Genomic DNA, 24,565 nt, shown 5'->3' with positions numbered 1-24,565 from the left:
AAAGCGACTTGAGATGCGTTCGAAAATTAACGGCCCTATAATATAATATTTTATTTTTTCTTACGAAACAAAACAATATTAATCATGTCAGAAAACTGTTTAAACGTTTTGTGTATTACAATTATATTACATATGTATGTATATTACAATACTATTCCGTTTTCTAGAATTATTTCATAGTAAAATTTTGCTTAATAAAAAGCTCTTGACAATAAAATGTAAAATCCTGCAAATTTTTATGCAATATTAATCCAGTAATAAATAATTGCTCCTTGCATATTCTTAAATAGTAATTGAACAATTCGAAGTTCGGTGTTATAGTAATAATTTAGTAAGTTTTGCAATGTTACGTTTCGGAAGTATATAACCTATGGTCTTGTCGTTCATAACTTCACTTCGTTCACGAAATCACAACCACATTCTCAAATTCATGTTGGTGATAGATAGCGTATCTATGCTTTTTTAGTAAAAAATACTTTATTCGTAAAAATAAACTTTTTCATTTAACTGTTAAACTATTCCCAAAGTCAATAACAACAATTTTTATATATTATACAATTATAAAGAACTGTAGTGGCTGATGTGATATTCTTGAAATGTCATCGTATATGGCTGGTGTTTTTGATTTGGATTTAGATGTGGATACTGTTACTGTTGGAGATTCGGATGAAGACGATATAATAGAAGTCGATGAGGTACACATTAGTTATAATATACGTTTAGAGGCACCTCATTATTACTTAACCTAAAACCTTGTTCCATATTCTCTTGATTGTCAAGGATAAAATTCGTCGCAGTTGATTATATATAATTTCTTTATAAGAAAGTAAGACATCGATATTTTTCTTAACCGTTACACCGACGTGACTGCTAATATGCTTTTTATATTAGTCTGTATGATATTATTGCCTAAATTCATTTATAACACAGTGTCATAAGTTCAATGTTATGATAAAGCATTTGGTGTTCTAGGTGGATTATGATCCCGAGCTCCATGTGAACGCTATTGTAGAGTAAGTAGAAATCTTAAATGTTATATTATGTATATATCTATTTGAATATCAGACTAATAATATTGTGTTATTTTTTAGGACTGAGGGGTCTGAAACTATTCAGCTTTCAGAAGATAATGTGAATCCTGGTCTTTGTAAACGTCTTGGTCCTCAAGATTTTGAATTACGCAAAGTTTTGGGGAAGGGAGGATATGGCAAAGTTTTCCAAGTTCGCAAATGTACTGGCCCTGATGCAGGTGCTCACTTTGCTATGAAAGTTCTTAAAAAAGCTTCTATTGTACGCAATCAAAAGGATACTGCTCACACTAAAGCAGAAAGAAATATTTTGGAAGCTGTGAAGGTAACTGAAGATTCAAAAAATATGTGCTCAGGCTCACTTGTACCAATAAATGCATTCACCTAATAAGTGTTAAATGAAATTAACATGAACTAATTACCACCCAATTTTTTTCATAAAGAATGTTATTGATGCAAGTGCTTTTTAAAACCAGTCCTTTTTCTAATGGCAAAAATCTTTGTTACTCATAATTTATATCTTTCAGCATCCATTCATAGTTGAATTAGTATATGCTTTCCAAACTGGAGGCAAATTATACTTAATCTTAGAATATTTGAGTGGTGGTGAACTTTTTATGCACCTTGAACGTGAGGGTATATTTCTGGAGGATACAGCATGGTTAGTACTTTATTTCTCATCAATCTCATCACTCATACTTATACAACATCTAAATGTACCAATAAATTTATATTTGTTTTAGCTTCTATTTATCAGAAATCATACTAGCATTGGAACACTTGCACAGTCTTGGAATAATTTATCGCGATTTAAAACCTGAGAATGTGCTCTTGGATGCACAAGGTCATGTAAAACTTACAGATTTTGGATTGTGTAAAGAGCACATCCAAGAAGGCATAGTGACTCATACTTTCTGCGGCACCATTGAGTACATGTGAGTATGAATGCTTTCATTTTTATTCATTTGAATACAGGCTGCTGGCGTTCCACAGCTTGTTGTAAGACCATCTTAAATACTCTATTAAAGCTTATGCTTGTCAAATTCACAGTTTTATGAATGTTATTATATTCTTACAATATGGCAATGACATTGAAAAGTTAATGCTTACAACTTAAGCTATACACATAAATTTAGATTATGTATTTACATTGTCAAATGATGGATGCTAATTGATTATTTTATGTGACAAAACTGAATGTGTCCAATCATAGAGTCTGCCTTGACCAGGAAAATAAGTATCAAATTAATGAGTTTAATTAATATAAATTACATTTTGTATAAATATATTCCTATTAGATAACCTGTTATATAATTTCAGGGCTCCTGAGATACTTACAAGGAGTGGTCATGGAAAAGCAGTAGATTGGTGGAGTCTAGGAGCATTAATGTATGACATGCTCATTGGACAGGTATGTTTTCTTTAAAATAGATGAATTAATAATTAACAAATATTGTAACAAAGTGGGATAGTATAATATTGTTTACATTACTTTTTGCCAGCCATAAAAATCCTGATATGTGAAACGATATTGCATCTGTTAAGCAAAAATTTTATTGCTATCTTATCTAATCTCAATAAAAGTTTCATAATAGTTATATTTAGAATAAATACTACTTGAGATTCAGTTTTACTAACATTTATTTTAATAAAACATAAACAATTACCATCATGTATTCATCACATTATTATCTTTGTGTGATAGAAGAACTGATAGATCAATCTTGTAGATCACATAATTGTTTACTGGTATAAGGTCTGCAATCGTCCATAAAAAAAGTTATAGGGCAATATTTATGTGGTGCTCAAAGACTGCTAAAGAAAGAAAGCTGAAAGAACTTTTTTTTTATAGTTTAAAGAACTTTATTTATTGATACTATGTTCCAAATTTCAGCCACCATTTACTGGAGATAATCGTACAAAAACTATAGAAAAAATATTAAAAGGTAAACTAATGCTTCCTGCCTATCTAACACAAGATGCGCGTGATTTGATACGGCGCTTAATGAAACGTTCAGAAACACAGCGCTTGGGCGCTCAGGGCGCAGCCGCAGTGCGCGGTCACGCATTCTTCAAACACACCCATTGGGATGATGTGTTTGCTAGGAGACTGGAGCCACCAATAAAACCGAGACTGGTAAGAATCATCAAGCCAAATAATAGACACCCTTGAATATCATGAACATCAATTTCCTCTGCTAAATTCTATCTGACCTCGCTTACCTAAGAATGTTATTAGACCCTTGCAATCAATTTGCAGTTTTTGCATTTAAAAATTATGAAACCAATATCTTGTGTAAGTAACAAGCTCTTGTTTATTTTCAGACAAGTGATGATGATGTTTCACAGTTTGATACAAGATTTACACTTCAAACACCAATTGATTCACCTGATGAATCCACCCTTAGTGAAAGTGCCAACCTTATGTTCCAGGTAACTGAATACTTCTATGATTTAAAAATGTTTTAGTTAACATAATATCTAAAGAGAGTTATGTACTATATTAGGCTTAATGTTTTTAAGCATTATGTTATTTCCTAGGCAGGTTTGTTTATCATATTAATAGATTAGTTAAAAACTGGTCTTATTAAATTGCGCTTAAGCTATTAATATTAGTAATGAATACATGATTATTTTGTTAAATCAGCTAAGTTTGTGACACTATAACGTTTCGTAGGGCTTTACATACGTGGCGCCGTCCGTAATGGACGAGATCCACAAGCCGCGCGTGATCACGGCCCGCTCGCCGCGCCGCCCGCGGCCGCAGCACCACCACTTCGCAGTGCCCCCCGCCTCCTCTGCGCACCCGCTCTCGCACGCTCAACAACATGAAGACCTCATGGACGTTCAAGGTTTACCTATATAGTAAGTACCTATTTAGAAATAATTGAATAGATAAGTGTTGTGTTAATTTAACTACTGGTATGTATTAATGAGAAAAGCGGGTTTATCCTTCCTGTTATCTTTGTTACATAGATATCCTGAATTATGAAAGAAAATCACAATTTTAGAATGATCGAATTGATAGAGGTAACATTGTTACGTTTAGAAAGTTTTGTAAGAATTTAAGAAAGGCTTTGTGTTTTAATTTCATTCAGAAACAGTATGAACAAATAACTATATAAGTACATTGAAGAAGTTTCGGCTTAAAGTATGTTATTCAAATACATGCATCCAATGATTTATTTATGTCGTTTGTTTATTTATATTTCATTACCTTATTATTGTTAAATTTATTAAAGGAATTGTTTCATCTATGTGAAGTGACCTAGTTCAATTATTATTGTGAGACCCCGAGACCCGCCAAAACTAACCTTAGTTAATAAACATAGAAAATGAATTAATGCATAGGTTTAATTATAGAGATCATTTTAGTATACCACTATAATTTCTTTTATATAATTTAATGTCTGATTTGGTGTTACTTACTTTCATGATAATTTGTCACCATTTTTCTGTTTGAAATGATACACAAGTGTGTCTTTGTTTACTTCCATAATCTGTACAATAACTCTTTATATTTTTATTGTAATTTATTATAATCAAACGAACTTCCTAAGAAATGCTTATGAGAATTGGAATGCAATAATAATAATAATGTATAACTATATATCGTAATAAAGGTGTGTTTTATGTTTAGGAATGATTGTTATTTAAAACTGAAATTTTAAAGGGTAATACAGAGCATAGTAATTCTAAAACATGGAAACAGTGCTGCATCGTATTAGTGATATTTACTGATTGTACAGATTATAACTATATGCCTTAAATACATTACACAAATTGTTGACTATTACAATTATAGAACTGACTGAAAAGCTTTTATTTTCAGGCCTAGAGTAAATTCACATAGTTGACCATTTTATGCTAAGGATGAATTCGACTACAAAAGATGCCCATTAAATAATATCGGTAAATGATGGTACTGTTTTATACTACATACATATTATTAATTAATGTACATTTTATACAAGTTACCGTTTAGTCTAATCTTTTGGTAGGAATTAATCACGTGTAATAAAATGTTCTAACCCCGATATGACAAAATAATAATTTACAATATACCTTGTTACCATGCTTCATGAATTGATTAAAATGTCATTTTTTATTTTGTAACCCGTAGTTTTTTTCCTTGCAATGCGATAGACCCGATTAAACTACTTGTAATTCCTCGGAGCTTATCAAATATCCATTAACCCGCCCAAATCCTAAATCCTCAGTCAAAAAGCAGGTTTAGGACAACCCCAGGGCAGCGGGTTTGTCCGAAAGGGTTACCGTTGCCCCGGTACACGAAGGGAAAAAGAGGGATCATGGGTGGGTTTTGTCTTCCAATAATTGAAAAAATAATATAAATAGACTACTCACTACTGAGAAAAAGAATCGGTTCCTAGGTATAGGTTGAACTGCAAACCGAACCTTTTGTTTTTGAAAACTATTATTCAGCTGTATATGTGAATCTGTTAGACGAAGATCTGATCGCATGTCTTTCATTTTGTCTTGTTTATACCTACATGTTTCTTATATCTTCGTACCAAGTTGTTTTTCAAAACTATTCGGCTTTATATGCGCTTCTGTAAGACGAGGAGCTGATCGCATGCCTTTCATTTTGTCTTGTTCATACCTACATATTTCGTATATCTTCCCACTGAGCACTTTTGTTATCAAACTCGTATTTATAATTATTGAAATTATTACGAATTCATTTTATTAAGAACATAACATTTTCAAAATGGAAGCTGCAAATATATAAACTTATATTTATGCACTCGTCGCACTGGACAATTACAAACAATATTTTTAATTAGGTACCTTCTTCAGTGCTGGGAAACTGATGAAACCGGAGATCTTTACTTATTTTAAATAAATAAAAAAAAACGCGTTGGGGTGTTTTTAATATCGTGCGGAATTGCCCAGCATGCAGAAATTTGTGTGTTAAAACAAGTACTTGTATGAAAAGGTCGTTTACGGGGCTTACGCATGCGGGATAATCCAAAAATAATATAAAAACACCCTTAGCCCTGAAAGATGCGTCTTAATAAGATACGTTTCAAGTTCGCAATCGCAGTTCAGGATCGGCTTCCCCGCGTCTTACACCCCGCACGACTGCCTCGTCTAGTTCTTGACGACTTCATGATTATTAGACTGTGGTCAAACTGTGATAATGCAGCGTCTTCCACTGTTAACTTATCATAACGGGCCAGCCTTTCTTATAGTTTGTAAATTGCATTGTCATCGGGTTTAAAGCTACCCTGAAAAATTCTACCTGCTAACTAGTCGAGAAGTGCCACAAAAATACATCCGGAATGAAAAACAAATGAACAAGAAAGTGAGTAAAAGTAAGAGAAGTACATAAGTCTGTTGGTAGTGTTACCATGTTAATGGGGTAAACTCGATCAATTCCGAGTGAATATTACCAGTCAGAAAACGATCTACCCTCGCGATGTGTTGGTCCTGTTCTGCAGCTACGACCACCTTCGTTGCATAAGTGAATACCTAAGTGATTTTTTTAATATAAACTTAGAGGAAGTTTATTGAAAAATAATATTATAAAACCTTATTAGCTGGATCCCAAGACATCGCATAAAGGACACGTAAGTACCTCCATTATGCACCAACAGCTAACTGGTCATGATCCAGCCCTTGCAAAATCGTGTGGAGTAAATTATGACTGTAAGCAAGATTTCTTTGGTTCGACATTTATCCATATAGTACAGAAGGCCTCAATCCAGGCCAGGTCAAATTAGAATAAAACCTTATTTAGGTACTCCAAAATATTTTTAATTATCAATACCAGATACACTTATGTTTCACCACTTCAGTAACAATAAACATATTATTTAATTGATAGTTAGAGCACTTTGTAGTTGTACTATCTGAAAATTATGCAAAATATAACAATAGTTTAAACTTACATACCTACTTAACTTTTACATTACAATACTTAAAAACTATAATCATCACAGTCTTACTGATTTTTACATTGAATGATAACAACTTCAGAAGTTAAAATTTTTATGAATAAAAACCAATTTAGAATAATAAATATTAGAAAAGAACACAGCTCTGCTGAGTGCTCCAAAATAACTTAAAACTTAACAAAGAGTTGTAGGCAAACTAAAAGATTATTTATTAATTTAAAAAAAAAACCATAATATTCGCTGTTATTGATAAAAATATACAAGTAAACAAGGCAACTTTGTAATTTTAAATTAAATGATTAATTTCATTTCTGCACAGCTATCACAAATTAGATAAACATGACTTTCACTAGTTTCTGACACTAAACCAAATTGTGCATCTGTTGTACACACAGCACTATGACTCTCTACTGTGCCTAAAATAGACCTTTTTATTTCTGGTAATGATTTATTAGTTTTCACAGAACTACTGCAAGTGCTGCACTTTACATATCCATTATTGAGCTGGATGTTAGTCTTCTGACAGACTGGGCATATCACATCATTGTCTTCTTCAATAGAGGACCAGTCAACATTATCTTGTTGGAATCTTTCATATTCTTTGATGCACCTGTAAAATGTAATCGTTTATCAAGTAAAAGAATTTGATGAATAAATTCATTATCTCTCCTACTTCTGCTGTTAACAGGGCAACAATTACTGGCATCCCTACTATTCCTACTAATATTATAAATGCGAAAGTAACTCTGTCTATCTGTCTATTACGCTTTCACATCTAATTTGGTACAGAGATAGATTTGACCTTGAGAAAGAACATAGGGTAGTTTTTATCTCAGACTTTTAAAGAGTTCTCTTGGAAACGCGATATAACTGACATCCATGCGGGCGAAGCCGCAGGCGAAAAGCTAGTAAATATATGAACATTGGTTATTATGAACCAATATTTTTTTTAAATTGCCTTTAGTTCCTGGGCTAAAAGTAAGTGTTAAGAGTTGTAAAACAAATTATTAGAAACATGACTTATCTATATTATATAGAGTATCACTGTTTGGGTAAATAATCAAGTAGAAGTATATTTCTACACAATCTTAATTATTATTGTGGGATTTTTTAACTTAAGTAGTAGTATTTTACCAAGTGACCTCTGTTTGTTAGTTAACATATGGCAGGTACTTTAGAGAAACAGCTTACCATTCCATCTCTTCCTGTATAAGCTCCTTTTTAAGTTCTTCCATTATTTCAAGTTCCTCATCATTTATATCAATGCCATTAGTGTAATTGAACATGCTTTTGTAGATATCAGTTATGGTATTGCATAGATCTTCTTCAACAAGTGGCCCCCGAAGTTTGTCCATGAGCAAACCTCGACAATTTTGTATTTTGCTTTTGTAATTCTGGAATGGAATATTTAAGACAGTCAAGATAGTAAGTTTGGATTTTAAAATGTTGGATTGTAACAATAAATCAACAGTTGCATGCAAATAAACTGTTTTGTGTATATCTACAAAATAAAGGCAAGCTACAGTCAAATTAATTTATTTGGGTGTCCAGTTTTACATTCAAGAAAACATAAACAGTTAGTATTGATAAATAGTAAATATACAGCTCATGCCATTAAATTGTGCTGGTTACTGAAAACAAGTTTTACATGTCACATCATATGAGTATGAGTCAGTAGATAAAGGATTATTAGTAATCAATACTTGAGAACATCAAGGACCCAATCTTCTTACCTTTCTCATCTTTTCTTTTATCTCAATAGGAGACTGCTTTGGTCGGCACACTAAGTTTTTGTATTTCGGGGACGAAGTCATTTTAGAATGTTTGCAGTTTTGAAAATATGCAGAACCAAATAATTTAAAATGCTTCCAAAACAATACGCTATCTTCTCAATCTCATGCAGTAAATGTGTACAAAAGTTCTTGAAAAACGTAAAACGGAAATCACAAATCTAGAATTGGCGCTCTAATGAAATATTTATTGACATTTCGACAACCTTTGCATAGCAGTCAAGCACAGGTAAGGTAATATTTTTTGTCTTTGGGAAAAAATGAGTCTTCCGTTTTTTTACTGACTAAATTATCAGTGAACCTAGACATGAAGAAAAGTTTGTTGTTGAAAATATGCTCTGAATTATAATGAAATGTTGAAATTCAGCATCAAAAAGGATTTTTTGTACGTAATGACACTTAGTCCTTGAGGCACTTTAAAACCCAAAAAATCATTCGTTTTTTTAACTCCTCTCATCTATTATTTTTTAAAAAGGTAATTATGTAATAGAACTGCAGTGCAAACGTGCAAACTCATTCATTTTCAATCAAGTGAACAATACGCCACAAACAATTCAAAGTTGCTATTGTAAAAACAATGACGTCTAAAAATTACCAATGAAGCACTAGCAACATTAGCTGTCAGATGAAAAAAACAATGTGTCTGTAAGTGTGAGTGATAAGTAAAAATATGGATAAGTCCAAAAGTTGATAGACATTTATTTAAACGTAATATAATAAAACAGATAGTTATAACATATTAATTTGGTATACATCTACATTCATATCTTCAAAATGAACGATGTCGAAAAACGGCAGCCTCGACCAGAGAAAGAGACCATACACTCGGGACACTTTATGGTGTCACATTTTGAAGCTGAAGCCCAAGATGACTTTGACGACTTAGTTACGGTTCCTGATGAAGAGCAAAATGTCCAAAAAGTGACCACAGTAGCCACTTACACTGTATCTGGAGCGCCAAAACCTTATATGCCTGATAAAGAGGAAAGTAAACAGCATCAACAACTTTCTATAGAAATATCTCTTACAAAGTTATTCAAATGCATGACTCTGGCATACAGGTGAGTTCTTCTAGTTTTTAGATTGATAGGTTCTAAAGAATAAACATGCCATGATAGCTTATAATTGTCATTTTGTTTCCTTGTATTTGTTTAGCAAGACATCATATGTATTTAATTTTGTTATGTTCTCTGAAAAATGCGACTTTATGAGCTGTGACCCTCACTGTTTATCAGGAATATTACTGTATGTTCTGGAAAAGGATATACAATAATATTTACAGTATTAAAAGCAATTTAGTAATTTAAATTCTAATGTATGGAAATTAGAGGAGAATCAAGTGCAGTGTTGTTTATCATAGAATTTATTATTAAAGGCACTAGTCTTATATTTACACTGTAAGTTCTGTAACAAATCAATACAAATCAGTTAAATATGAAATGTTCTCTAAAAATGAGGAAACTGTATGTTTCCATTGGGTTTAGCGTGCAAAGATAAGGGGAGGTCATCATAGCCAGTACAAAAGACACAGGTCATTTGCTGAGATAAGTCACAGTCTATGAATACTTACTTAGTTGTCAATCATTTACTTTTCATTTTATTAACACTAGCTTACATCACTACTAGCTTAGTACCAAGAACTTGCAGTAAAACAACAGTCATATGAATATTTTCTTTGTTTTTGTGTAAATTGTTGCTCTTTCTATTACACAATAGCCCTCAATACTTAGCATGCTTGAAATGAAATGTTGTAACAGTAACCTAATTAAATACGAGTTCATGTAAATGGCTCGAATCTTGATTAGACTAGTTCATTTTCAATTATCTAGTTTTATTCAGTAGCTACTCCATTTGGATTGGTAATTATAACCTAATAATTGCCACCCATATTGGTTTTATAGGAAACATGATATAATTTGATAAAACATTGGATTATCTATTACAAATTAATTGATTAGTTAATACCTTCTATTAGACAACTATCAGGCCACCAATCATCATTTTATATAATTTCATTTTAGATACTATTTATTTTACTAAATTTTCAAGTAAAATATATGCTAAATATTATGATATTTGTTAATATCAAATGTAATGAGAATCAATTGTAAAACAATCCATTTGATCAGGAATCACTGACAGTCACATTGTCACATATTACAGATAGCTTGTTTATATTATTTGCTCTTCTGATTTCTTCAATGTAAACATATTATGTTTTTAGATTTACTCAAGACTCGAGGTTGATACATTTTGCATTACATAGAAAATAACAAGATTTTGAACTTCAAAGAAAACAAACTCCTAATTAGTTAATGTGTTTGAATCTAGTTATTCTGGTTTGGTAAAAGGCAATTTGACATGTTTTGATTATATCTAATGTACATTGTAATGTATCAGTTTAAATTATTTGATCTTTTGGAATATAAATCACTGGAATCCAACAACAATAATTATATGCAATCTCATGAAATTTGAAGAAGTTTTTAGGGTTTCAGGATTAAAGGATATTGAGTTAAATATCCTTCTAGCTTTGGTTGCAGAACTCATTTCATTTCAAAGCAAGATGTATGTTGCATGTCAATTCAATTATATCTGCTATATAAATCTACATAGTTATTTTAAATATACAATCTACATTTTAAACTAAATACAAAATTATTAATTATTATTTTTTTATAAAAAAAATAGATAGTTAATACTGTATTTGAGACAGTAACTAACTAAATCCAGTTTAAGACACATTTATGATAGTGTGCCACAATCATGATAAGGATTGAACTTGTGTAGCAGTGTATTGATAGATTATGATAATTATTATGTAATTTATTGAAATAGAACAGTATTTATATATTAACTAGTTAAAACAAACTGTGTATTTGCTAATTATGTGTATCACTATTTCATAACTTCTTCTTGAAATACAATTATCTTGTTTATTTGTGATGGAAGATTTTTATGGTTTCTATTAATTTTGTAACATGTCTCATTGCATGGATAGTTGAGTGGCATAGATGTTACTACCCCAATAAATGCTATTTGCATGTGCTTCAATTGCTGTTCTTATAAGGGTTTTGACAATAGTTTGCGTAAATCGTAAATACTTGTTTTCGAATTTGACTGCGATAATCCGAGCCGGAATTGTGTTTTAAATAACAAAGATTCAATTAACTACATCATAGTATCTATTTGAGGATTATAAACTTAAAAACAGCAAAACACAATTAACTAATTTTACGACAATGAGTTAATATATTGTTTAACCAACTAATTACATATTGTTGAAAAATAAGGTCGAAGCTTACTCACTACGAATTGTCCTAGTGACTGAATATTATATGTTGGAACGTCTGTCAAATGAGATTAATACGATCATTTTTTTTTAAATAATACATTTTCATGTTTGCTAAAATGTATCAAGGAGCCGAAATAGCTTTATTGTTGATTACTTATATCATGTGCAAAAAGAAGCAGCGGCAATATCAGCTTCAAATAAGATCTTTATCTTTAAAATGAACACAAAATCAATTATCCAAATTTCCTGTTCGAAAGACTTTTTACGATTTTAACGACCACTGCAAGGATTGTGGTCAACCTACTTTGATAAATGAAAATAATCATAATAATATGCAAAAGCGAAAGTAATTGTGTCTATCTGTTGGGTATGCTTTCTCTGAAAAACTATCATGCCATTCGATAACTTCGTAAAAACGAAAGGAAATTCACCTCTTTATCCCAGTAGACATATCGATATCCCTAAGAAGATATAAAATAACATTAACATTCCTAGAAAAATAATTAACTTACAAAAGGCTATAGACGGTAGTAAAACTTAAGAGTTAGACCTAAATTATTATACAAAGTTATTTTTGCGATTCCAATTTATTGCTCCTTTTCGTCGTCCATGTCGATGTACGTATCAGAACAGCTTCTAATACACAAAATGTTGGCTTTCCAACTTTTGTTAAGCTAAGTTTGATGTACCCAGGATGACTTTACGTACCATCCGGAACATGGATTTTGTCAGTCTATGTCATTAATAACCAACCCATCTCTTCCTTACTTTACATAACAATACCGAAGCTTACAAAAGATTATTGTTTAGTGATGTCAATTTAATCCCGTATCTCTGTTTCTCGATATATGTATGTATAAAATCTTTGTCGGTTATATTAGTTGTACGCCGATAAAACGTGCTCAGGTGATTGTAGATCATATTGAAGTTTAATCTTGTAAAGTTTAATTTTATCTAGTGTTATATGACTATCTTGAAGCAGCATACATTCATGGCGACACAGTATTAGTTCTTCCGGTACAATATCTTCGTCTTTAACAAATGTATTGCTACAAATTGTTCATCTAATTTACTTTCTGACTTATATTTATACAAGTAGAAACTGTAGATAAGATAGGATATGTTCCCTTCTTATCAAACTGTTATTTGCAATAAGCTTAAGATCATATATTGATAGCGATGCTGATAACCAGCTTACCACTTGATTGTCTGACAATTTATTTCCACTGTGCAGCACAGTTTTGTTATATTGTCTGTACTTTTGAAAAATATATTTCTTATTTTTTTCTAATCATGGAAGTTACAAATTCGTTTAATATGAAGATGATTATTATTAGTTCTAGAACCTTTATAGTTAATATTAGTGAGAAGTATTTATGTAACATTAGTTTGTGACTACGTTTAGGTATATAGGAAGAGCATGGTAAGTTGACACTTTTGTTAAATGTATTTATGTTTTATTTTTCTCAGACAAAAACTAACCTCCCCTAAATGGAATCGTTTCAAAGGTATAAAACTACGGTGGAAGGACAAGATTAGACTGAACAACGTCATATGGCGATGCTGGCACATGCAGTGTAAGTGTTTACTTTTTGTATTTATTTTAAATCAAGTAGCTAATTGCAGTAACTGCCCATAAGGAAAATTCCATTACTACTAAGTATGTGGACTTGAAGGAAATATGTGGGAAAGTAACAATATTTTACGATCAACAAGCGTGGTTATTGGTACTATCTGACCAGACTTGTACGTGTAGCAATTATGTGATACGATTCCTACACGCTTCGCAGTGGCCGTTTACCTCGTGGATGCCAATATATTGTAAAATAGCAATATTGTTTTAAAATGAGCTGCTACTTTTATTATTGTCCTTGGGGTTTTTGCCAGTGTTCTCAGAATATGTGGAGCGAAATTAAAACATACAGATTACTTGGGTGATGCTTTTCTTTTCCCGCCATAATTGCTGACAATATGCGTACCTCAGCCAGAGCGCTTCAATTAAACTTAGTACAATATAATACTTGAATATACGGACCTTATTGTACAGGCTTGATTAAGATCAAAAGTAGATCCTTTTGAATGTGTATTTTGACTTGTTCATTTTAACCAAAATAAAATTTCGGAATATTGTTAACCACATATTAACACAGGATAGATGAAAAATGTATATGCACACATCACATGTACCGTAAGTTTTCATCTAGTGTAGAAATGTATTGTAGTAAGTTGGTTTGGTACGTAGTTTAGTTCATATTTATCAACCATGCCCCAGTAAAAACATTTAAAGTACCTACCTAGTTAAAATTTAAGATACCATATTGAGGATTGATTTTGACGGGATGAGATTCCTAAAATCATAATTCTATGTTGGCAATATCGCAACATACTTGTGTGACAAAAGACTCGTACCAGACAACCATGCAATAGACGCGTGTTGACTATATTTCGATAATGATAGGTGCTGATACGAAACCGTCGGTGAGCGAGTTCCACACGTTATTGCGTGGGTCAACAAACACCTGTAGTTAAATAGAATGGGTCACATAGGTGTCATATACATTTTACAGAAGATAACGCTGACCCCAAACACACATTATAATAAAGACAAGGTTGATTTATATTTGATTGCTGCTACCATGTAGTGACTTATTGTGTACCTACATCATTTAAATACAATATTTTTATAATGTTTAAGTCGGTTCGAGGACAGTGTTCCATGTGTTACTCAAAGTTGTACGCGTAGAAAAAAAATGTGCTAAACGGGTTGACAAATAACTTTAATACTAGAATGGTACACCTGTATTCTAGTATTCAATTAGTTTTGAATGCGTTTCCGTATTTTACAAAATAATACTGTAGTTGAAGGTGTAAAGTTTTTACAACAGTTTATGGTCACGCCTCCTTTTTAACAATGATAAAGGCGTGTTGATGACGTCAGGGAGTATTCGGCCAGACGTATTATCGGGTGCATATCTAGACTACTATAATAAATTACGATATGGAGAAAGCCTTTCAAGCTTGTACGTTCAGCTTGTTGAATATTCTGGTCATTTTAAAGACACGTGACATACATTTTGGAACTAGATTTTATTTTTAATTTTTAGTCTATAAATTTAATTTACCAACATTGGAACTTCGTCATTTTTCCTCCGGTTTAAAAATCAAAAGTATTATTGATACGTTTTCAAAGAATACCGTGTCTACCTAATTTGCCGCAATTTTATAAACCTAATTTTAATTGTTTGCAGTCATAAAGAAACAAAACACATTGGTATGCCAATTCGCTTCCCCGTTAGATGTTGACACACACGTAAAACCAGAGGTAAGCGTATGGCTTATTTACTTTATTGCATACCATTAAAAAAAACTATTGTCGTTAAAATTTATAATTTAATTTTAGGCAACAATATTAGAAGGTAAATACTGGAAACGTCGGGCCGAAGCTGTTATTGCAGAATATAAAAAATGGCGCAAGTTTCATATAATGCGACTCCTTGGAAAGGGAGACACTTCCGTACAGGATACGGTGGGTATCAATGTAATTGAATAATATGAATTTAAAATAAATTGATTTGTATTCAATGTAATTGTAAATGTGATTGTGTAGATATTGGACATGGACACGGTGGAATCGTTCTCGCAATGCAGCGATCTCGCGGGCAACATGCTCACAGACGAAGACTATCTCAACTTCATGACTGACACGCTTTTCTCTACTATCACCAACCATCAACCCTTCGCGTTCCCAGATTGTAGGGAAATAGGTAAACTATACAACCAACTACTATGGCCGAAAACTAAAACTCTCATGCTTATTACTAAACACTATTTATCATAATTTATAGTAAACGCAATCCATCTTAGGCCTATCATTTTAAACCGGTCGATGGTTTTCCCTACAAGATACGATTTTGCCTAACGTCGACAAATTGGGTCAAACATTTTATCTAGTATCTAGGGAAAACAATCTACGGATTAGCTATTCATATTGAGTGTTAGATACCTAATCATTTTACGAATATTATTTAGCAGCGCTTTGATTGCTTTACGATTCTACCTAACTTTGCTTCTTTGGTACTGGGTTTTTAGTCCTTGTTCGTCATCATTGGGTCAGTTTTTACTATCTACCTTCTAAGTTAAATGTGATCCGTTACGTTTTTGTCGCTTTGCACTTGTCTTTCAACAGCAAGCGAAGACATATTTGCAGTACAGACATGTTATTTTATCCTTGCAGCTAGAGGAGCAAGTTTGGCGGACTTCATACAACCCAGCTTAGGTCCCCTTCAACCGAATCTTGATGATTTTATGGACACATTGGAACCACTTCAAGGTAAATTAATAAACAACGTGTTACAGAAAGCCCCGGCAAATCATAATTATTATAAGTCACTTTTTAGGTCAATCTGAGCTTCAGAAAATTTTGAACCTCTCACGCAAATTTGATACTGGACAAAAGTTTTTTTTTTCGGAATATATAGAATGATATTCGGATGAACGCATGAATGCTGTATTAAAAAAATACTGTTCTTTTGTCTTACAATATACGAGTGTATTGCATCAGATTTTTTATCGATTGCCAGTATGTTAATGTCCACATATGTTCCAGATCTGTTGACCCCTAGATTACCGCCAGTGCCTGAGGAATCGCCGCTGCCGGCTGAAGACTCGATGTATCGCGGCGGCATGGCCGTGGAGTCCTACACTCCTCACAGATTTCTGACCGGGAGCCAAAGCAACACTACTGCCACAATGCCTACCAGTCAAATGTCTTTGCATGGTATGTCATTCCCTTGTGAGTCGACATTTTAAATAAATAAGTTTTGAAGTTTTCTATGTAGTACACATTTAGGTATATACAGAGATAATAATTAAATCCGATATTTGTTTGTAGGTACAAATAACAATACTCAAATGATGATGGCAGAACAAACTATAAAGAATGAGCAGCAGATGGGAATGTACGTTAACGGAAGGATTTTCGCCCAGTCCGACCTCCAAAACAATATGATTAATGCTCAAGACATGTGTTTGCCATACCAGTCTATCAGCTATGAACAGCAAAACACCTCACAACCAGATCAGCAAATGCATACAAACGTGTACGCGACGACGTCTCCCAGGTCACAATATGTTAATACTCCTAAAATCGTCTCGCAGTCAGAGCCTGTCTACAACAAATACAACGCAGGTTAGTCTTACACTAGATATACACAACAACATAAGATCTATTCTTTATTACTATTCCGTTTTTTTCAATGTATTTTGCGTTTGCAGGTGTTCCACCATCGCAAACTGCACCAGAAACAGTATCATTATTACAGCAACCTGTACAAAATTCTAAATACGCCTCTACTATAGTTATTCAGGGGCGGAGCGGGTACAGCCGGGAGAAACCCAGGCAGAGGGTTTCTCATTACACGAGCCAGGTTCCGCAGAACAATCAATATCAGAGCTACGGGCAGGCGATGAGCCAAGCGGGGCCGCCGGTGTCCCCGCAGGGCTATGAGTCCCGCTCGGTCTCGCGACAGACTTCGCCGCAAATGCAGTACTTGCAGCCAAGTCCTGCAGAATCTTACAAGGCGAAGACATCGTCTACGGTGAATCCTCGCTCTTTTAAGATGCCTTCTCCGCCGCTAGTGCCGGCCGCAACGCCCCAGGTGAGTGTCAGTGTTGAGGACGTGCAGAGGACGGTCGGTGGAGTTGGTTCCGATGAGTACACGCGGTGTGTTCGACAGCTGGCGAGCGGGGGCGCGGGGGGCGCGGGCGGGGGCGCGGTCCGCAACAAGGAGCAGTTCCGCTCGCACAGCCTGCCGCTGGGCGCACAGCTGAACCCCGACTGGAGCGTGAGCGCGCCCTCGCAGGCGCAGCCACTCGACGCGCCCGACACTAAGCACACGGCGAGGGTATGCGCTTCTACGTATTTGCCTTTGTATAAATAATATTTTGTTGCCAGGATGAGCCGGATTGTTACGTAGTTACTTACTATCGCGAGAGGTAACCTGTTATATATTCTAACAAAACTGCTCCTCCCAGAAGGTTCGAGCTTCGAGCTTTTCAAATATAAAATTGCTGTGGTTGTTGAGATCAAATTTCTTGTTTAAATTAATTTGGGTTTTACAAGATCACCTTTATTTGATTGACCAACAGATGTCTGTGGAAGTGAAGAGCGATTTAATCGCTCGTATCCTCGTGCAATGAAATCTCGTCAATCGCTCGAACCATATCCCATGGTAAGTAAGGGTACGTGTATCGTACAAGACTTGCCAATTTGCAGGCTCGCGAGTCGAACCCGGGTGGCATTCGCATTCGGTCACGTTCGACGTCGAGCGGCGTGGCAGAAGACGGGCAGGGCGGAGCGGGACCCGCGAGCGGCGCGGCGAGCGGCTCGGCGAGCGCGGCGCGCCGGCCGCCGCCGCTCAACAGCGTCGCCTCCGAGCCCACGCTGCCGCAAGCTAGCGTTATGCTCGCGCAGCTGCTCTCAGCGCAACACTGTCAGTCATTTTATTATATTACCTTACTCGCTCGCACGCTTTATTGTCTCCTGGATGCAGACTAGACCGGGGCACGCCCTTGGCTGTCCGCAAGATATACTTGTCTAGTCTGTGCCCAGTATCAACTCTGACTTTCGACCGCGACCATAACTATATGTTTACCTTTTCAGCGCAAAGTCTGTACAAGCTGAACAGTGAAGAGGGAACTAGTACAGATCCCACCAGGTCGCCGATCAGGAGGGCGCAGCCATCGCCTATCGGTAGCGATGTCATGTCACCTCATCAAGTAAGTATGATGTCAAGGATATAAGCAATGGGAGCCGGTGTGTGTAACAGTGCAGTGCAAGGTATCGTTGTGTCGCAGTCGCTGTCCCCGCCCACGTCGCCGGGCGGCACGTCGCCGCGCGCCGGCAGCCCGCGCGAGCCGCGCCGCACGCACCTGCACGCCGAGCAGAAGCGCCGCTACAACATCAAGAACGGCTTCGACACGCTGCAGGCGCTCATCCCGCACCTCAACACCAACCCCGCCGCCAAGGTATACCACCGCCCTACCTGTTCCCTACACAATACATAAAACGCCTATCTATTCATATCCGACGCTAGAAACGTCAGTGCAACGATTACGTCAAACTCAAGTGGGGTGCAAAGACCGTCGTGCGTCACGCTCATTAAGCGTACGTTGAATTCGTCCAATCAGCAGCTGATAAAATATTTCTAAGACGGATTTTTCCTCGCGGTTTACTTGATAATAATTTTCAATTTTGATTTCGAAGGAACAAGATCAATATTTAAACTTTACATAAAAACAACTTTTCGTTTAGGCCGTGCGTAATCCCCTCGGATTAGGTAGGAGATTGGATTGAGATAGTGAATTCCTATCTAATATATTTAGATATGACTATTCCGACACTTTTCGAGGTCGTTTGCTATCATTACATGACTAAGGCGAATAGTTTGCTGAATATTTAATAACGGGACATATAGGAAATAGCGTACTATCAATTTTTATTTATTATAGATAAGCAAAGCTGCAATGCTACAAAAGGGCGCTGAGTACATAAAGCAGCTGAAAGCCGAAAGGAATCAAATTAAAGAAGAGATGGAGAGCTTGCGGCAACAAATAGAATGCTTGAACAATTCTATTACGTACGTATAACTGGACGCTAAGTTACTGAACAGTATAAAAACGAAAGGCTTGACGCCGTTACTTAGTGTGTTTAATCACTAATAATAATCTATTACAAATAACGTTTGCTAACTTGGCAAAAAAGATCGCCTATCGTACGAAGAGAAAAATTGGAATCCGGCCAACATTTCAAATTAAAATTCATTTATTGAAAAAAGACTAAAAGAATTACTTTTTGAACGACACAAAACATCAATAGACAGCACCCTCTCTCTATTTAGCCGTGTAGAAGAAATATCTCAACAACGCTGCCTATCATTTTACAAAACAAATAGTAAACTTAGTTTATCGATTTCATTCCGAAACACCAATAAACTAAGTTTTGGATAAATATCGTTAGTAATCAAGTCACATACAGTAAGTATAAGGTATGTCCGTGTTGCAGTAACTGCCACTCGTTGCTGCCGGCGACGGGTGCGCCCGTGTCGCGCGCGCGCTCGGGCCGCCTGCGAGAGATGTTCGCGCGACACGTTGCCAACCGCACCATGCACAACTGGAAGTATTGGCTGGTATCCTTTTATATAAAACCTACAATTAAATTTATAAAAAAAAAAAACTTGAAAGGTATGTGGGTAGGTAAAAGTTTTTCGATAATTTATTTTTTCGTCGGTCGAAGACCAATTAGACGGTATACTTCACAGCATCTCGTTTCTAAAATGGCAACGGCTATGCTGAAAGTACGTAAGGGCAGTGCAGCAAGGGGTAACAATTTCAAATAATATTTTTTCCAACGAAAAGAACATACAACCGTCTGCAAATAAAAGCTCCTGAGTAAATCTTGATTAAATGAATGGAACAAAATCAGAAAAAAGAATCAACAAAATCGGTTCCTCTAGCACGAAGTTGACAAAAATGTTCATTAAAATACAGACGACGGACTTGAGAACCTCCTCGTTTTTAAGTTAGTTGAAAACAGCTTAGTTAATCAAGGAAAAGGCCTAGTGGTTGTCAAGCGCGATAAATTTCGCCCGGCAGACAAATTTTCCATAATAACAAGTCGATTAGGTAAAAAGCAACAGATACACCTCATGATAGTCTTTCGTCTAGAGGTTCAACTCTATGGCATTAAGAAACGAAAAACCACGCAACACGAATTCGCAGATTTTATCGTAACAAGTACATCCCATAAATAATATCATAAGGAAAATGATACTAAAAATACTGCACATTTTTTTATTTTTCATGACTTGAAACTGATAACCTTTGTTTTCTGCCCAAATTAAACATGATTTTTTTAGCATAACTTTTGCCACAAATTTTGGAGTTTTTACAACAAAGAACTGGCGAAGGTCCTTGGACTATTCGGTTGTCACTAGGTTGTCTCGTGGGGTTCTAATCGGGGCCGTTGATAAACCTTATCACTCACTTGTTTTGCCGCCAGACTTGCAGTCTTGATTAGACGTTCATTTTTTATACTTAGTAGGCTCGATTTACGTCACAGATAAAGAATAACAAAAATGATTATTATACCGAGTTTATATCAGGTTATTGTTAGGAATATTTTGCAAATGAACAGTTTTGAGTTTTCTAAAGTATTTTGGCTTGCATTCATGGTTGACTCGTAGGTTTTTGAACTTGTTAGATCTTGAGACGCCAATATTCTACGTCGCGATAACCTACGACAGCGGCTGATGCAATTTAAGCTTTTTGATCCTAGGTTAATAACAACATACTAAAATAGACCTTGAAATTAATTTAATTGATATAATTTTAATAGCTTGTTCAGTTATCAATATGCTATCGTCTTCAGTTATTATATCAAGTCACGTGTTGTGTTACAAATATATAAATATTTGGTAGATTGCCTGAGAAAAATCTAAGTGCGATAAAGGTTCAACATTGTATAGTATTTATACAAGTTGTGTATTGATAAAGTAAATGGTATAAGTATAGAATTATCGTATTGTTTGTAAATTAATATTTTGAGACGCATTTACTAACAATATTTACCGGACTTGAAGATTCTGTTTCATGCTTTTCGTCGAAGTTCATTTAATATCTTGATTATGCACATTTTCAGCCTATTAATTAAATCATGACATCCAATGAGGTAAAGTTTATACAAGAGTCTTGACTATTATACGACTATTTTACCACGGGGTCTTATGGCAAATACATATACGATACCAACTTTCCTGGATGCCAAATAGCAAATATATAAGACTCTTTTTTCTCCAATGTGTGTATTGCAATAGCGTTCCTTAGCCGTGCGTACAGTTTAGCGTGGTGAGCGCGGCGCTGGTGGAGTCGTTCAGCGCGTGCGTGTCGTGCAGCTCGGCCGCCGACCTCGTGCGGACCACGCTGCTGTGGGCCGAGCAACACTGCTCGCTCGTCGAGATGCGCCCCGGTATGTAACACCATAATATATCAGTATAATAAATGTCTAAAATATTCATTAAAACTCATTGAGGTATACTCAATACTTTACTACTAACGGCTCTCAGCAACACGTGTGCGTCACCATAGATACGAATATCGGTGATGTCACATTGTCTTATAAACGCGCCTTACGCGAGAGCTGATAGGGTACATTCCATGTTCATTAATAAAAAAAAATATTTTGGTCCAACATTCCGAAAAATGCCGTAAATAAACGATCTAATATAAGTGTGCCGTGGTTAAAGAATATTACATAATGTATGTATAGCGGTGCTGAACTCGCTGCGCGTGCTGTGCACGACGACGGACATCCTGACGAGTCCGGAGCGGCTGCCCGAGGAGGCGCGCGCCGCCGTGGCCGCCAGCGCCGCCGTCAAGGCCGAGCCCACCTAACGCCCGCCCTGCTGCAGGTGGCGCTAGCAACACTACTCGTATAGTACTACATCATACCAGCGTACCAATTGTTGTCCACGAACTGTCAATACCGTGATAGACTATCTTGGCGTACCACCGCATGTTATCGGGCGTCGTACTTATAAATAGAATATTTATAAAATTGTTATATTGTATTATGCGGAATTTCCCGATTTCTATTACTTGTATTGCTAAACTTAAACTTAAGTTTAGTTCAATATTTGCCGCTTGCCAATTTATACTGGGCGCCTTAATTGTTAATACTGATCTCGACAAATTAGTCTAAGAGATTTCATTACAATAGTTTTGGGAACTAGAGTCCGCAGGAATCCGGCACCTCACGTGTCGTTGAACATAATGTACATATAAATATCAAAATATTAATCAACACATTATATAAAACCGTTGTGAGTATAAAATGTCGCTGATCATGTCTTTGAACATATTTGCCTTATTTATTTTTGTTAATTTTTCGGTCTGTTTATATATTTGGTAGCACTTGTATAATTGTATATACAATAACCCCATAATTTTTTTTGTATAATTGAAATCAAGTTAGATACGAGGTTTGGCTTATGAAATTGTTTGTTCGAAGTTTTTTTTTACATGTAACCTGTCAATACACACACAGGTTACATATAAAATATTCGTTTAAATTATATCAGGTGGATAGCTCCAACTATAATTACACAATTTGGCGCACAGAAACGCATCACACGCCTCTGTAAGTTAAAATGCTGTACGTTGTAGCTATTTCCCTGTAAATTGTTATTTCTTTAAATTATATTTACTAAGATTACTAATCAAAATTGTTGGTTCACCTTCAATTATTGTTATATGTGTAAAGCCTATATCACATCTGGGCACATCTTGTACGATGACGTATGTTTTCATTAACATTGTTTGTGACAAACAACGAACTATTATTGAAATGTAACAATCACAATTAGATAACATTGTGAACATCAAAATCAAACTGTTATTATATAACAGGAATAAGTCCAAGTTTAATGCGAAATCCGGGCGAAACAGTGTCCAATCACAATTGATGTGAATCTTGCTGAAGTGTCCTATGCTAGTGCCTTTTACGTGATAGATAATTGTAATGTACATACATAATTATATGTCTGTCGCTAGTGATGCTCGAAGAGTTGTACATTTTGTACACTCACAGCTTGTACAATCCGCCATGTTGGGATTTATAATCCTTCACTTTATTGGGTTCCTTCTAAAATAACAATATTGTTGCCCGACCTGATGATACCTCAGGTCCCCGGAGTGGCAGCTAGCTTCGCTGTCACTTAGTCAATGAGGCAAGTAAATCTAATAAATACGAAACGATTTTACCAAAGATTTAACACCCACAGAGTGCATTCTTACGAGTGCGTATTCCAGATGTTACATGTACAGTTCTTTACACGAAGTTTTATATTAATGTATCATATTTTTAAACAAAAATTCATAAATTAATATGTTTGACTGTCATTATGAAATGTATATATTGCATTTACTATATCAATACAATTTTTTCAATGAGCTGACACATAATTTTTCGCTATATGAGGACCCGGAAACGGACCATCCCGCCGACCCAGGGTCGCATCCTGTAAAGGACTGTGCATGTGCTTCCCTGTCCGATAACCGTGAATACCAATGTAGTTCGTAAGTTAAAGAAAGAATTTATTGAACTTGTCGAGATTTAATTTAGAATTGTCTAAGTGTATTTACGTAAGTACTTGTAAGTAAATATTTTTATATTGTGTGATAACACAAATGTTTTTATATTACTATATATAAATCGGTGCCAACGTAAATATTGTTGTAATTTGTTATATAGTGATAATTTTATGAAGTATCGTTGACTCTGGCAGCACGTTGTCGTCTAGCGTGGGTGCGCCTGCGCCGCGCTCGTGAGCTTTAAATGAGGTTAAGTGCAATTGTTGTTCTATTGGAAATACAATCTGGAAACGAAACCTTATGGCTGTTTTTATTTTATTTATTTGGAACAAACATGGTGGTATAATTTAATAATAAATTATTACATTTTATTAGAGTCGCGATTGA

The 24,565-nt window shown here is 35.1% G+C and overlaps 3 protein-coding genes across 6 annotated transcripts; 2 read left to right on the top strand and 1 right to left on the bottom strand.

The window, feature by feature from the left end:
- Positions 1–399: 399 nt before the first annotated feature.
- On the top strand, positions 400–5,144 carry LOC113504422 (ribosomal protein S6 kinase beta-2). The gene is made up of 9 exons (XM_026886692.1): positions 400–695; positions 973–1,013; positions 1,092–1,353; positions 1,556–1,689; positions 1,772–1,963; positions 2,349–2,439; positions 2,923–3,165; positions 3,354–3,461; positions 3,706–5,144. The coding sequence occupies exons 1-9, from the start codon at positions 597–599 to the stop codon at positions 3,892–3,894; spliced, it is 1,359 nt and encodes a 452-aa protein (XP_026742493.1). The 5' UTR covers positions 400–596; the 3' UTR covers positions 3,895–5,144.
- A 2,041-nt stretch (positions 5,145–7,185) lies between these two features.
- LOC113504414 lies at positions 7,186–8,967 on the bottom strand. Its single transcript, XM_026886675.1, has 3 exons — positions 8,680–8,967; positions 8,138–8,340; positions 7,186–7,556 (listed from the first exon to the last, which is right to left on the bottom strand). Exons 1-3 carry the CDS (start codon positions 8,758–8,760, stop codon positions 7,238–7,240), a joined length of 603 nt encoding a protein of 200 aa, XP_026742476.1. The 5' UTR covers positions 8,761–8,967; the 3' UTR covers positions 7,186–7,237.
- A 379-nt stretch (positions 8,968–9,346) lies between these two features.
- LOC113504462 (carbohydrate-responsive element-binding protein) lies at positions 9,347–24,474 on the top strand. Of its 4 annotated transcripts, none has more exons than XM_026886754.1 (17): positions 9,347–9,797; positions 13,502–13,608; positions 15,280–15,353; positions 15,432–15,557; positions 15,639–15,795; positions 16,266–16,361; positions 16,638–16,823; positions 16,923–17,219; positions 17,390–17,688; positions 17,767–17,934; positions 18,306–18,522; positions 18,693–18,808; positions 18,887–19,057; positions 19,541–19,668; positions 20,094–20,217; positions 21,926–22,055; positions 22,356–24,474. In XM_026886754.1, exons 1-17 carry the CDS (start codon positions 9,511–9,513, stop codon positions 22,478–22,480), a joined length of 2,808 nt encoding a protein of 935 aa, XP_026742555.1. In that variant the 5' UTR covers positions 9,347–9,510; the 3' UTR covers positions 22,481–24,474. The 4 variants fall into 4 exon arrangements, with proteins under 4 accessions (XP_026742555.1, XP_026742554.1, XP_026742553.1 ...); XM_026886753.1 differs by having other exon boundaries at positions 9,348–9,797; positions 16,638–16,808; positions 17,306–17,688; XM_026886752.1 differs by having other exon boundaries at positions 9,348–9,797; positions 17,306–17,688.
- Positions 24,475–24,565: the final 91 nt, after the last annotated feature.

This window comes from Trichoplusia ni, chromosome 22 (assembly GCF_003590095.1).
Source record: "Trichoplusia ni isolate ovarian cell line Hi5 chromosome 22, tn1, whole genome shotgun sequence".
Classification (NCBI taxonomy): Eukaryota; Metazoa; Arthropoda; class Insecta; order Lepidoptera; family Noctuidae; genus Trichoplusia; species Trichoplusia ni.
The sequence above is the reverse complement of the archived record's forward strand: the minus strand, read 5'-3'. Positions and strand labels throughout refer to the sequence as shown.